Raw genomic sequence first — 13,083 nt, forward strand, 5'->3', positions numbered from 1 at the left:
TCCTTAAACGGGTAGTTGTATCTGGGTTTGGCCAGGTGTGGGTTTGGGCCTTCATCTGCCTACTGGTCATTCCGTCATGGCTGGTGAGGCTTGGAAGTGTGACCCGTGACCGCAGGACCTGGGATTTTTCCCTCTGCACGAAACCTGCAGGCTTAGGTGGAAATCAGTCCCTAGATCAGCATTGTCCAGTGGAACTTTCAGCGATGATAAAAATGTTCTGTGCTTGCACTGTCCAATATGGCAGCCACCAGCCACCAGTGGCTAATGGGTAATTAAAATGTGGCTACCGTGGCTGAGGAATTAAAATTTTAACTATATTTAATTTTAATTCATTTCAATTTAAACGGCCACAGGGGGCTAGAGAGTACCAGAGGGAACAACGCCGTTCTAGACTCTGGTTCCATGGCCAAGTCAGACCTCATCCCACCGGCCTCCTTCCTGACATCAGCTGTGGTGCTGCAAATATGGCTGAGCTAGAAAATCCTTAGGGCCCTAGAAGAGGAAGTGGGCTGGGCAGGGCCTCAGAAGAGGCAGGAAGACTCTTAGGTCTGGCCCACCTGAGCAGAGAAAGATCTCTTTCTTAGGTCGAATGACAAAGGAGGCCAAGAAGCCAGAACATCTCATGAGTGGCTTCTCCAGCGTCTCATATCCCGGTGCACAGTCTCAGATCCACAGCTAGGTACTCTGCAATTTATGAGCTGGGAGAACCTTCTGGATCCTCTCATCCATCTCATCCTCTGAGATCAGATAAAGTAATATGTGGTGACTGACCTGAACATAGTAAGACTCACCCGCATCTCTTCAACCCATCGCCTTTAAGCGTGGACCGGCTGGACACGGCTCTGGTTCGAACCCAACCTCCCCCTCCCGCGGTCCCCGCGATTCCCCAAGTGCAAAGGTACCTGGCAGGTTGAAGTTCTTCTGCCTTGTGCACTGTGGGGAAGGGTGCAGGGGAGAAGGCGGCGTGGCACTGGGAGGGAGGGGGGGTGCTGGCGAGGAGGGCGTGGAGGACGTCGTGGATGAGGGGTTGCTGCTCGAGTCCGGCTGGTAAGGGACAGGGATGTGGTCCTGCGGAAAGAAAACAGGGCAGGGGACAGGGGCGGGCACAGATGCAGAGACACGTGAGTGAGAGTGAGCAAGCAGGAAGGAACCCCACCCCGGCATCCTTAGTCCCCCCCTTTCCTCAGCCACCAGAACCTTCCAAAGTCCCACCTGCTTCATCATCCCCACCTGCAAGCTGGGTTGCATCCAGCTGTGGAAGGAACAGTTTCTGGCATCAATTTCCTGTCCGCTGTTTGGACTCCGGACTGAAAGGTTACCACATAATGAAAGCCACGGAGGCGACAGCCAAGCTCCCTGTGCCTTTTTGATTTTGGAAAGTCCCACGCCGAGGTGCCCAGAGTGCTCTTTCCATCCTAACACCTCTCCTCCCAAGTGTTTATTAAAGAATCGACAGCCTGGCCGCTCCAGAGAGAACGCGAAAGCATCTTCCCTCACGTGTCAGGCAGAGCCGGCGTGGTCTCTGCTGGGCCCCGAACCTGCTCTAAGCAAACCCGAAGATGGAACCCCCGCGTGCACCCTCAGAAGGGCCCTGGCGGCGGTGGGATCGGGAGCAGGATAGTGGCTTGAATGGTGTCCCTCAAAAGACCTGCCCCCTGGGAAACTCAGAATGTGAGCCTATCTGGAAAAAAGGTCTTTGCAGATGTCATTAAGGTACAGATCTCAAGAGGAGATCATTCTGGATTCAGGTGGGTCCTGAATCCCATTCCAGGTGTCCTTATAAGAAATGGAAAATGAGAGACACACACAGAGGAAAAGACCCCACGAAGACAGAGATAGAGACTGGATTGTCGCATCTATAAGCCAAGGAACACTTAGGATTGCCAGAGCCACCAGAGGTTAGGGAAGAGGCATGGAATGGATCCTCGCTCAGAGCCTCCAAAAGGAACCAATCCCACACTAACACCTTGATTTCGGACTTCCGGCCTCCAGAACTGCGAGGGGGTAAAAAGGTCTGTTGTTTAAGCTGCCCAGTTTGTGGTCATTTGTTAAGGCAGCCCCAGGAAACTAAAACCAGCAGGAGCCCGAGTCAGGCAAACCCAGATTCAAATCCCATAGCCACCCCTTCCCCATACATTCTGGACAAAACGCTTAACCTCTCCATCCCTCAGTTTTGCCTCCTGTAAAGTGGGAATAATGCCAGCAAACCTCAACATCATATAAAAGGGATTCCTGCCTCTCAATCCCAGCATCGCTGGAACTTTAATATGTCCACTCACAAGACAGTGGCCACTTGGTCCCTCCATTACTCAGAGGTCCATCACTCTGACTGGTTCCGGGTGCCTGGGGATGGTTTTGTAGGACCTGGTTATTTTACAACAGGTACGTTTACCTGCCAAACTCCAGAGTCAGTGTAAGAAACACCAACCAGCATAGGAGGGCAAGAAGGGGGACAGGAAACGGGCGTTCTCCATCAGATGCCCAATGGGTGCCTATGCTGTGATGTCACCCTCCCAGAGCCCACTCACTCCCCCCGCCTCCAAGTAAGTGACTTTACTTCTGGGAATTTCAGTCTCCCCTTGTCCCTCACACGGGCTAAGAACACCCACCTGCTGGGTCCGCTGTGAAGTTTCAATGAGGTTATGAATGTACCTACACCCCTCCCACTGGGCTGAGGCACTTTGTTGTCAACCAATGGTTGCGATTATGTTGACGACATAATTTGCAATTGAGCTTTTTATTTGGGATAACTGTGGATTCACATGCAGTTTCTTTAAAGTTTATTTATTGGTGGGGGGGGGGGGGTGGGTAGAGAGAGAATCCCAAGCCACCTCTGCACTGTCAGCACAGAGCCCAACGTGGGGCTCGATCTCATGAACCATGAGATCATGACCTGAGCCAAAACCAAGAGTTGGACGCTTGACTGAGCCACTCAGGTGCCCCCATACGCAGTTTTAAGAAGTAGTAGAGATCTGGGGTGCCTGGGTGGCTCAGTCAGCTGAGCGTCCAACTTCAGTTCAGGTCATGATCTTGGGGTTTGTGAGTTTGAGTCCCGCATCAGGCTCTGTGCTGACAGCTCAGAGCCTGGAACCTGCTTTGGATTCTGTGTCTCCCTCTCTCTGCCTCTCCCCCACTTTCATTCTGTCTCTCTCAAAAATAAATAAATTGTTTTTTAAAAAAAGAAGTAACGGAGATCTCATGCAGGGTTCACCAGCTTTCTCTGATGTTTGCATCTTGCAAAATGATAGCACAATATCACAACACAGATGGCGAGCGGATACAGTCCACATACAGAACATTTCCACCACCCCAGGGACCCCTCATGTTGTGCTTTTATAGCCACCCCACTTCCTTCTCTGTCTCCTCACATGTCTCCCTCCCATCTTTAACCCATGGCACCACTAATCTGTTCCCCATTTCTATAATTTTGTCATTTCAAGAATGCTCTATGCATGGAATCATCCAGTATGGAACCTTTTTGGATTGGCGCTTTTTTTTCCCCACTCAGAAAAATTATCTGGAGATGCATCCAAGTTGTTGAATATATCAATAGTTTGCTCCTTTTGATGGCTGAGTAGTATTTCATCACATGGACGTACCACAGTGTGTGTGACCATTCGCCCATTGAAGGACAGCTGGGTTGTTTCCCCTCCGTGGCTACTATGGATAAAGCTTCTATGAACATTCAGGTATAGGTTTTGTATGAACAAATGTTTATTTCTCTGGGATAAATGCCCAGGAGTGCAATTTCTTGACAGCACATTAACTGCTATGCTTAGTTTCAGTTTTGTATTTTTGTATTTTTATATTTTAATGTTTATGTATTTCTGAGAGACAGACAGAGAGTGAGTGGGGGGAGAGGCAGAGAAGAGGAGACGCAGAATCCGAAACAGGCTCCAGGCTCCGAGCTGTCAGCACAGAGCCCGACAGGAGGCTTGAACTCATGAACTGCGAGATCATGACCTGAGCCGAAGTTGACTGCCCAACTGACTAAGCCACCCAGGCACCCCTGTCATGTTTAGTTTTTAAAGAAGATGCGAAAACCGTTCTCCAGAATGGGTACACTATTTTACACCAACAATGTATGAGGGACTGATTTTCTCTGCATCCTAGCCAATGTTTGGTATTGTCACTATTTTTTATTTTAGCCATTCTGATAGGAGTGCAGTGACATTTCACAGTAGTTTTAATTTGCATTTTAATGGCTAATGATATTGAACATCTTTTCATGTGTTTACTTGCCATCTGTATATCCTCTTTGGTCTTGATTACTGTTAACTATATAATAAGCTTTGAATTTGGGCAGACTGATTCCTCCCACGTTATTCTTTTTCAAAACTGTTTTTAGTTATTCAAGTTCCTTTGCCTTTTCATATAACATTTAGAATAATTTTGTCTTCATCTACAAAAAAAAATATTTTGCTGGGATTTTGATAGGAATTGGGCATCAATTTTGAGGAGAACTGACATCCTAACTATGTTGCATCTTCCAATCCATGAACATGGTATGCGTATCAGCTTCTGAATCAGAAAAACAGGAACAGGGGTTTATGTCTTTTGCCCATTTTGAGAAGTTTTTGCCCATTATTTCTTGGAGAATTTTTTCAGCCCTGCCCTCTTTATTCTTTCCTTCAGCATTCTGATGACACCAATGTTGGACTTTTATTATTGTCCCAAGGGTCCCTGAGGTCCTACTCATTTTTTTTTTAGTCAATTGTCTTTCTGTTATCCAGACTGTGTAATTTCTACTGTTGTATCTTCAAGCTAACATATTCTTTCCTCTGTCCCTCCATTCTGTCACTGAGTCTCTCCACTGAGTTTTTACTTTTAATTCTTGCATTTCCCAGTTATATGTTCTGAAATTTTCATATCGTTCCTCTTTATATCTTCTATTCATTTGCTGAGACTTTGTATTTCTCTGCAGTGATTTCCTACTTTTTTCGTGTGTTTCAAGAGTGTTTGTAATTGCTTGCTGAAATAGTTTTATGACTGCTCTAACAATCTCTGTCAGATAATTCTGAAATCTCACTTGTCTCAATGTTGGCATCTATGGGTTGTCTTTTTTCATTCAGTTTGAGATCTTTCTGGCTCTTGGTGTGACAAGTGATTTTTCACTGAAGCCTGGACATCTGGGTATTAAGTTGTGAGACTCTGGTTCTTACTTAAACCTTTGGCTTTAGCTGGCTTCCCGTGACCCTGCCCTAGCAGGGAAGAGGGCGTGTGCTGTCTTGTTATTCCCAGGTAGGGCCAGATGCCTACGCCCTCTGCCTCTGTCGGCACCTGAGGACAGGAGGGGCTCCTAATTGTTGCTGGGTGGGGTGGGAATTCTAGCCCCTTCATAGGCCTCCACTGATACGCTCTTTCTGGGAGAGGTACTACTTCTACTAAGAGGTACTATTACCATTCCCTATGTAGCCTTCACGGACACCAAGCACAACAGAGTAGCCTCATTATTTGGGTGGTGGTAAAAGTTATGACTCTCCACTAGGCTTCCACTGACCCTACCTCATCAGGTAGGGGTGCTACATTATTGCTGGATGAGGGGGCTCACGGTCCCCAACACCAACCAGGCCACTTCACATCTTCAAGGCTTGGGACATGCTGTTATTTCGACTTGGAATATGTGTCCATCCCTAGTCTGCCTAGAAGACACAGTTCACAGCTCCCCTCCTCTGGGAAGTTCCCTTGACCCTCTGCTCCACCAGGTCAAGCACATCGTTCGCTCCTGGTGCTGGCTCTTCCCACTCACTCGGCTTCAGCTGTTGCTTCTACCCAGTCGCTTCTCAGCCTACTTGTCTGTTTTGCCCTCTAGGCTGGGAGCTCCCTATTCCCAGCCACAGTGTGGTCCTTAAATAGATGGGTGCTAGATGAAGGAAAACAAGAAAGAAATGAAGGGAGGGAGCCTTGGAGGGATGGAGAGAAGGAGAGAGGGAGGGAAAGGTCTATCTCTTCCTACTAGATGGTGTCTTATTCATCTTGGAATCTGCAGAACTTAGCACAGAAACAAAAACATAAGAGGCAGTAATAAGTGTTATATGAATGAGTGAATTAACAGAAAAGAAGGAGGATTGGAATGAGGAATTGCATTTATGGAGCAAGGAATTATCTCTACCTCCTTGAGGGAAGGATTTAGGTCTTTCTCATCTCTGTAGCTCAGGGCTGATGTGAATAAACAGAATCATCTCAAGAGATAGCTGCGTATGGTGCCCACATTCCTTGGCCAAATTGCTACAATAGGAGGGGAAATTCCTTCTTTGGGTCAGACTGAGATCTATGGCCCAATGGGACCAGCAACGGGAGGTTGCATTCCATCGAGGGAAACTCAAACTCAAATCAGATCATTCCAGGAAGGGCTAGTGGCATAATTCCTCTTTCAGAGCACAGCTAAAATACAGAAACATCCTTCAGAGACCTCCCAGTCCAAATCCTTATTCTGTAGATGGGGACACTGGGACTCGGAGGGGGGGAGTGACTTACTGGTGTCATACAGAGAGTTAATGGCCTGGATCCTTACCCCCAGCCCAGCAGCAGAAGCACAAGGTTGTCCCAAGTCACAAGAAACTCACATCTGACTCTGGGAATTGAACAAAAGCATGCTTATCTCCCATGTCCCCATTCCATTCCACCCAGCTGAGCACTGATCTGGACATGGTGGTGATGGTAACTGCCTCTCTCATGGACTTTTCCTAAGGAAACTGTCCCTACCCTCCAACCCAATAGACTGTGGTGAACAGACAGTCCTAAACAACCACACTTGTCTTGTGACCTCCACGGCCCACCCCCAACACAGGACCACAGGTCCAAACAAGATGGCAGCTGGCCCATGACTATGACATGGAATGAAAAGATGAGCTGGCCGACAGCATCAGGCTCACAGGCAGAGACGAGATGAGGTTCAAAGAGAACAGAAGAGCCACGACAGGCCAGAAAACAAAGAAGCCAAGGTTATGAGAAGTACATGGAGGCAGAAGCAATGACATGGAGAAGAGGGGAAGGTAGAGGACGAGACCAGTCAGCAGTAACAGACTGGAGCAGACCCAAGAAGAGCAGCTGAGTCACAATCTTGATGGAAGAACAGGACAGTGATCCACGGCCCTGCTGGAGGTCCATGGAGCTGGCCCGAGTGCAAGACCAACTGGAAAGGGCAAGCCGGCATGCAGCCATTTCGAATAGCGTCACTACAGCAGGCGCATCTTCAGCCTTGGGACACCACTGCAGATGGGGTTCTGATGCCTTGACCTGGAGGGACAAGGGCTATAGCCTGGTCCCCCAAGGAGCTGGCAGATACTGCCGTTTCTTCTTCTCCTCTGCCTCCTCCCCCTCCCCCCCCCCCTTCCTCTTTCTGCCTCCTCTTCCTCCTTCTGTTCCTCTTTCCCCCATCAAGCCATTCCATGCCCTGACCATCCAGGGTCAGACTAAATCCTTGACGCCTATCACTGCATCTACTCCTTTCCACAATCCCAGTCATAGCTAGTGTGCTGCCCCTTTAATGGGGGAGGAGGGGAAGGAACCAAGGCAGAGAGAGCTTGCTATGACCACACGGTCAGTGAAGGAACGAAGTTCGAAGGCTGGGCCTTCTCACTCCAAAATGCACACTCTAAGTAACCATTACGTCGGGAGAAAAAGCCGGGCTTTTGTGAACTTGGATTGACTGAGCCAGACAGGAGAGGAGACAGAGCAATGAAAAGGAAGCCTTCAGACCAAATTGGCTCAGAAATCTATTGCACTAACCACATCATTGCCTGACAAAAAGAATCTGTGTGAAGCCAGTGAGAAGAGAAAGAGAGGAAAAAATAACCCGGCCCTGTGATAGATCCTGTCCACCTTCAAGTCAAAGCTGCTTTCTAAATAGAGGTTAATTTATTTCTCTTATCAAATTCTCCCGCTGGCAGACAAGCAGAACAATGTCACAGTCACTGATCTAGCTGACCCGTGTTTCTGTCCCATCTGATCAAGAGGCTCAGTATGTCGGCAAAGCCAGAGAGGAAGGTCTCAAGATGCTCTGAGCAGCCCGCCCCCTAAGATGTCACAAAGAAAAGGATGGGTTCTCTAGACATGCACAGTTACTTCTTAGGAACCGTACCATTTGAGCCTCCTAAGCACCCCCAGAGGTGGGGATCCCTTCTTCTAGAGACCTATACGTATCTTATGCAAATAACAAAGAAAAAGTGGACCCAACCTAAGATCTGGATTGGAAACCCAAGATTTAAGCTGAAAACAGTATCTAGAATTTTCTGGATGCTTAACATGTGCCATGAACCATACTAGATGCTTGTATGTGGATTACTTCATTTCATCCCCAAGACAACTCTCTGAGGCTGGTGCTCTTATTATAGCCACCGTGGACATTTTAAAACGTGGCCTCAAATTCCTTGGACTCCTCCCATCGGCAGGTGGTTTCTATGCCTCTTCCCCTTGAATCTGAGCAGGAGCGCGACAGCCCCCGTCAGCATGACAGAGCAGAACTGACACTACCGATCCCTGGCTAGTGACAAGCCAAGACAACGCACCAAGGTAATGCTAAATTACAAAAGCCCAGGCAACTTCTGCCTTGTTGCTCAGTTGCTCGTCGAGCCCTGAGCTGCCAGGTGAGAAACCCGACCACCCTGAAGCCGCCATATTGTGAGGAACCCCAAACCATAAGGCAAGTCCGCACGTAGATGCTTCCGCTGGGTCTCTGCTGAACCCGGTCTCTGATGCACCACAGGCAGACACTAGACAGGTGACTGATGACGACTCTAGCTCAGAGGCTGGCATGCTTTTTCTTAACATGGCCAAATAGCAAATATTTTAGGCTTTGTGAGCCATGTGGTCCCCGTTGGAACCACTCAATTCTCAATCATAGTGTGAAAGCAGCCGTGGACAATATGGGTGTGGCTCATGCCAATATAACTTTATTCACAAAAACAGGTGCAGGTGCTGGGCTGGTTTGGCCTGTGAGCCATAGTGTGCCAATCTCTGCTCTAGAAGATTCCAGCCCCTAGCTGTGTAAGTTTTCCCAGTTCAGTCCCCACAGTTTCCACGAGCATAATTAAAAGGCTGTCGTGCTCCACTAAGTTTGAGGGGCTTTGCTGTGCAGCGGTAGATAACTGGAACGTACCCATTTCATATACAGGAAAACTGAGGCCAAGAGAAATTAGTGGCCTGCCCTGAGGCTCACCGCTAGTAAGTGGGAGAAGCCAGGGCTGACTGCAAGGTTCGCCTGCCTTCAGAGGCCAAGCTCTCAACTGCTTAGATGACACCACAAGGAGCCAGATGGTGAATGGCTGAGAGCTAGTAGTAAAAACGGTGGGTGATAGTGTGTGAGAGAAAGAACATATGGGCTTTGGTGGGGAGACGTACACAGGGAGGTCAGAGACGGAGCGAGGGACCAAATTATGCACAGTCTTGCAGGCTGCAGAAGGAGCTTGATTTGTTTTCTCAATGCAGTAAAGAGCCACTGGGTGGTTTTGAGGCAGAGGGGGACAGGATTCAAATTGCATTCATTAGGAATCACTCTGGCTGCTCTCTGGAGGATGGACTGGGGAGAAGCAATACTCTCTCCAGCCTTATGCAGAGAAGCTAGACAGAGCCTTGCCAGTGAGAGGTCACCGAGCCATTGTGATGCTCATCTGGGTCCTGAACACAGGTGGTGACTTCCCACACGCTTGGATTGATTTGCACTTTACCCACCTTCAACACGGTGCACAGAAGCACTGGGGAGTTTGAGAAATCACCTGTTGGCACGTGCAGGCTTTGCCTCCCACCATAAGGCTGCACGTGTCCCTGGGAAGGTTCTGGTGCAGTCCAACCAACAGACCAAACACATGGAAATCACGCTGGAAATTTCCATGCCACAGTGGACAGGTGCATAGAGAGGCTGACCATCTGAGGACCAGCCAGAAGTCAACCAAACTGGCTGAGGCTCAGAGCTTGCCTCCCCCCCCACCTTGCCCCCCACATATCCATCTATCTAATCTCTAGCAGGAGCTCAAAAAACAGTCTTTCGTCCCTCGGTGGTCCGATTCAACAGATATGTCAACCCAGCCATCTGCAAGGTTAATCCCGGCAGGTTGGCAAAACATCTCACAGAGCAAAGGGAGCTGGGTCTGGATCACTCAGGAACCCTGCTTAGACTCTCCCGCAATCCCTACTGCTCCCTCCTCGACACATTCATTCATTCTCATTTCCATGTGCCCTCTCTCTAAATTAGACAGATTTCTGGCACACTCACTCTCCACGGAGGGCTGGATGCTTTCCGCTAAGCTTTCCTTACATAAACCACATGGAACAAGGAGAGCCCAGGTGGGCTGGGAGGTGAAGGTTTCCAGAGCAATTCGCTCAAGCCCCCCTCCCCGCCCCTCCCAGGCAGCGGCAGCCCCAGCATACCCCGACCCAGCAGGACCCCGCCCTCACCTTGCTGATTTTGTTGGTTTTGGGGAGCGTCTGGCTGATGTGCAGGTCCGAATACCGGGGTGGCTTTCGTAGAGGGTTGTTGATGTCACACGGGACGGACTCTGTCCGGACTAACCTTGCTGGATCCGTAGGGGTAAAAACAGCAATTTGGGAGTTTAAGTACCGCTTCGTGTTAAACCGTTCTGCCAGGAAAGCCTAGCTGAGACCCCATCTCGAAGGCCTGCCCCCAGGATGGGAAGGGAATCCTCCAAAAACGATAGTTGTCAGGTCATGGCGTTAAGATCAGGTGTCCTCTGTGCTTTCTAGAATGTTTATGTTGTTAAGAAATGACTTGACAACTGTACATCTTGATAATGAAGCCGAAGCTATCCATTTGTTTTCGATACCATAATTGTTTCACGTGGGCATCATTTCAGAATTGACCCTCCTTTGAAATATAAGAGGTTCCTGATTCCTTAAGATCTACAATCAATGGATAAGCTCAGAATGTCCACCCATCCTTGCCTCCGTCTAACCTTTGTGTCGGGATCCTCTTTTGTCATTTGTGGGATTTCTCAGGCCCAGGCAGCCTGCTGCGTGTCAAAACACGTTTGTCCTAAACAAGGCCACAGGGATCCCTGGAAGGAAGGCTTAGTATCTCCAGACCTCCCCTCAATGTCCTCCCTGAAGCCGCACAAAAAGCTGGGCACACAGCTGATGCTAAATAAATCCAAACGACGTCATCCAAGCTTCTCTTCCCGTCACCCCTCTCTTATTATCACTTCTTATAGGGACCACAGGGAGGGGCAAATTGAGGAGCTCAAATTCAAATCTGATGCCTGGCAGTGTTACTTGTTAGTTGTTTTGTGTTGCGGGGGGAGGGGGGGCGGTGTTGGTGGAGAAGTTAAAGCTTTGGACTGACCCAGGAATTTAATTTCTCTGCTTAGCCTGAGCTGCCATCTCCATGGAAACCAACTATATTTTAAACTTCCTACCAACAAGGGTGGGGGATGGGGGGAAAGCAAGAAGCTGGAGGACTTCTGGCAAGTTCCACTGGCTTTGCATGTACGGGCACCTGCTGCCTTTGAGCAAAGGGGGCACGGCCATGAAGGCAGCACGTAGGGAGCCTTTCTTCAGGTGTCGGCCTCTGGAAGCGGGTCACCTTGCAGCAGGCTGGTTCTGGTCTCCGCATGGGAGTTGGACTCCGGCAAAGACCGCTAGGAGGTGGTTTCCCCAATGAAGCTGACCCAAGCAAGACAAGGGGTCAAGAGCTGTGAGAATTCAGCTTTAAAAAATAGCCTCACTGAGCATATACAGTTGTGCAAGGAACAGATGGTTCTTAATTAAGGATGGGTGGGAAGGGGCAGGAGGGCTGAAGACTTTTCCTTCCCATGCCATTTCCTCCCCTCGTGGAGGTAAGCAATGCAAAGATCATCGAAAACCAACGGCCCAATGGCTTTGGAACACATCCCAAGGCTTTCGGCAGCAATTTGCTTCCTTCTTTGAGTTTCCCTTGGGCTCATTCTAAATCGGGGCAGATTCCCTGGAGCGTGCATTGACCAAGGCCAGGGGAGCTGAGAGGGACATAGCAGGGACAAGGAAGGACTCTGTCTCACATCAGCAGGTTGTGAACCTCAACATCGGCTCCAAGGCTCTAGCCCACCTATAGATGGGAGGGTGGGAGGGCAGGGAATTGGCCAGCAAGAATTTTAAAACTGTAATAAGTTGCTAATATCTGAAAATAATACAACTATTTGGGCTTTTCTTTGAAACATGAGAAAAATTCAGGTCCACGTTGTTTCTATCATTGCTGGAGTGGCTGTCCTCTCTAGAGGGTTCCTGGGCTCCCCTTCCACTTTGCATGGCCCCACCTGGCCACCTTCTCTTATTTAGGATCCTGGTTTGGCCCTGGAAGGTATCTGAGTTTGCAACTGGTACCCTAGAGCCTTGCCTCTTAACTTTAAGGGGCAGAGGAACTGCCCACAGATTCGGTTAAAAATGCAGATTTTGATTCAGTAGGTCTCCTGTACATTGAATAGCAAAGGTCAGAGCCAGTGATATCCAACAGAACTTTCTGTGATGATGAAAGTGTTGGTTATCTGCACTATCCAATATGGTAGCCACCACCCGTGGCTACTGAGCCCTTAAAACGTGGCTGGTGTGACAGAATAATGGAATTTTTATTTTTATTTCATTTAGATTAATCTAAATCTAAATAGCCAGGGGTGGTTAGCAGCTACTGTATTGGACAGCACAGGCCCAGAGAGTCCCCTCCCCTGGTGAATGAATTGTAACGTAGATAACAGAAGCCAGAGATAACTCCCCCATGAGACAAGAATCAGGAGAACTATTTTGAAAGCTGGACTACAAGGTTTCCCCAGTTGAGTCCCTGGCAGGTAGGGAAAAGCCTCTCCTTCTGGTCTTTCCTTCGCACTAAATTGGTCTTGCTTTTTGTGCAAGATACAAGGCTGGCCACGGCTCTCCCAAGGGCAGCTGTTACCTCGCTGCTTGGACAGGTTGGCCAGGACACTCCCAGAGCCCCAGGGGACAGAACACAGATGGCCCAAAACCAATAGACCCAAGCCCGACCCCTCCCCATGCCCACCTCTGCGGGGCCAAATGATTGAGTCTGGAGAGCATGTGAGAGGAAACACTCAGCCAGCACTCTTTTTAAGTGGGAAGGAAAAGCAATGAGATTAGGGGGGAAAG

The 13,083-nt window shown here is 49.0% G+C and overlaps 1 protein-coding gene across 4 annotated transcripts in view; it reads right to left on the reverse strand.

Moving 5' to 3' along the window:
* The window catches only part of KSR2 (kinase suppressor of ras 2), a 440,326-nt gene that overhangs the window by 87,323 nt on the left and 339,920 nt on the right, over window positions 1-13,083 (reverse strand). For all 4 annotated transcript variants that reach the window (XM_078435742.2, XM_081790698.1, XM_081790699.1 and 1 more), the window contains exons 9-10: window positions 10,396-10,514; window positions 903-1,068 (exon numbers count right to left, since the gene is read on the reverse strand). In XM_078435742.2, the coding sequence (XP_078291868.1) occupies window positions 903-1,068; window positions 10,396-10,514 (285 nt within the window). The remainder of the gene's footprint in view (window positions 1-902; window positions 1,069-10,395; window positions 10,515-13,083) is intronic.

Source organism: Panthera onca, chromosome D3 (genome assembly GCF_046562875.1).
Source record: "Panthera onca isolate mPanOnc1 chromosome D3, mPanOnc1 haplotype 2, whole genome shotgun sequence".
Classification (NCBI taxonomy): Eukaryota; Metazoa; Chordata; class Mammalia; order Carnivora; family Felidae; genus Panthera; species Panthera onca.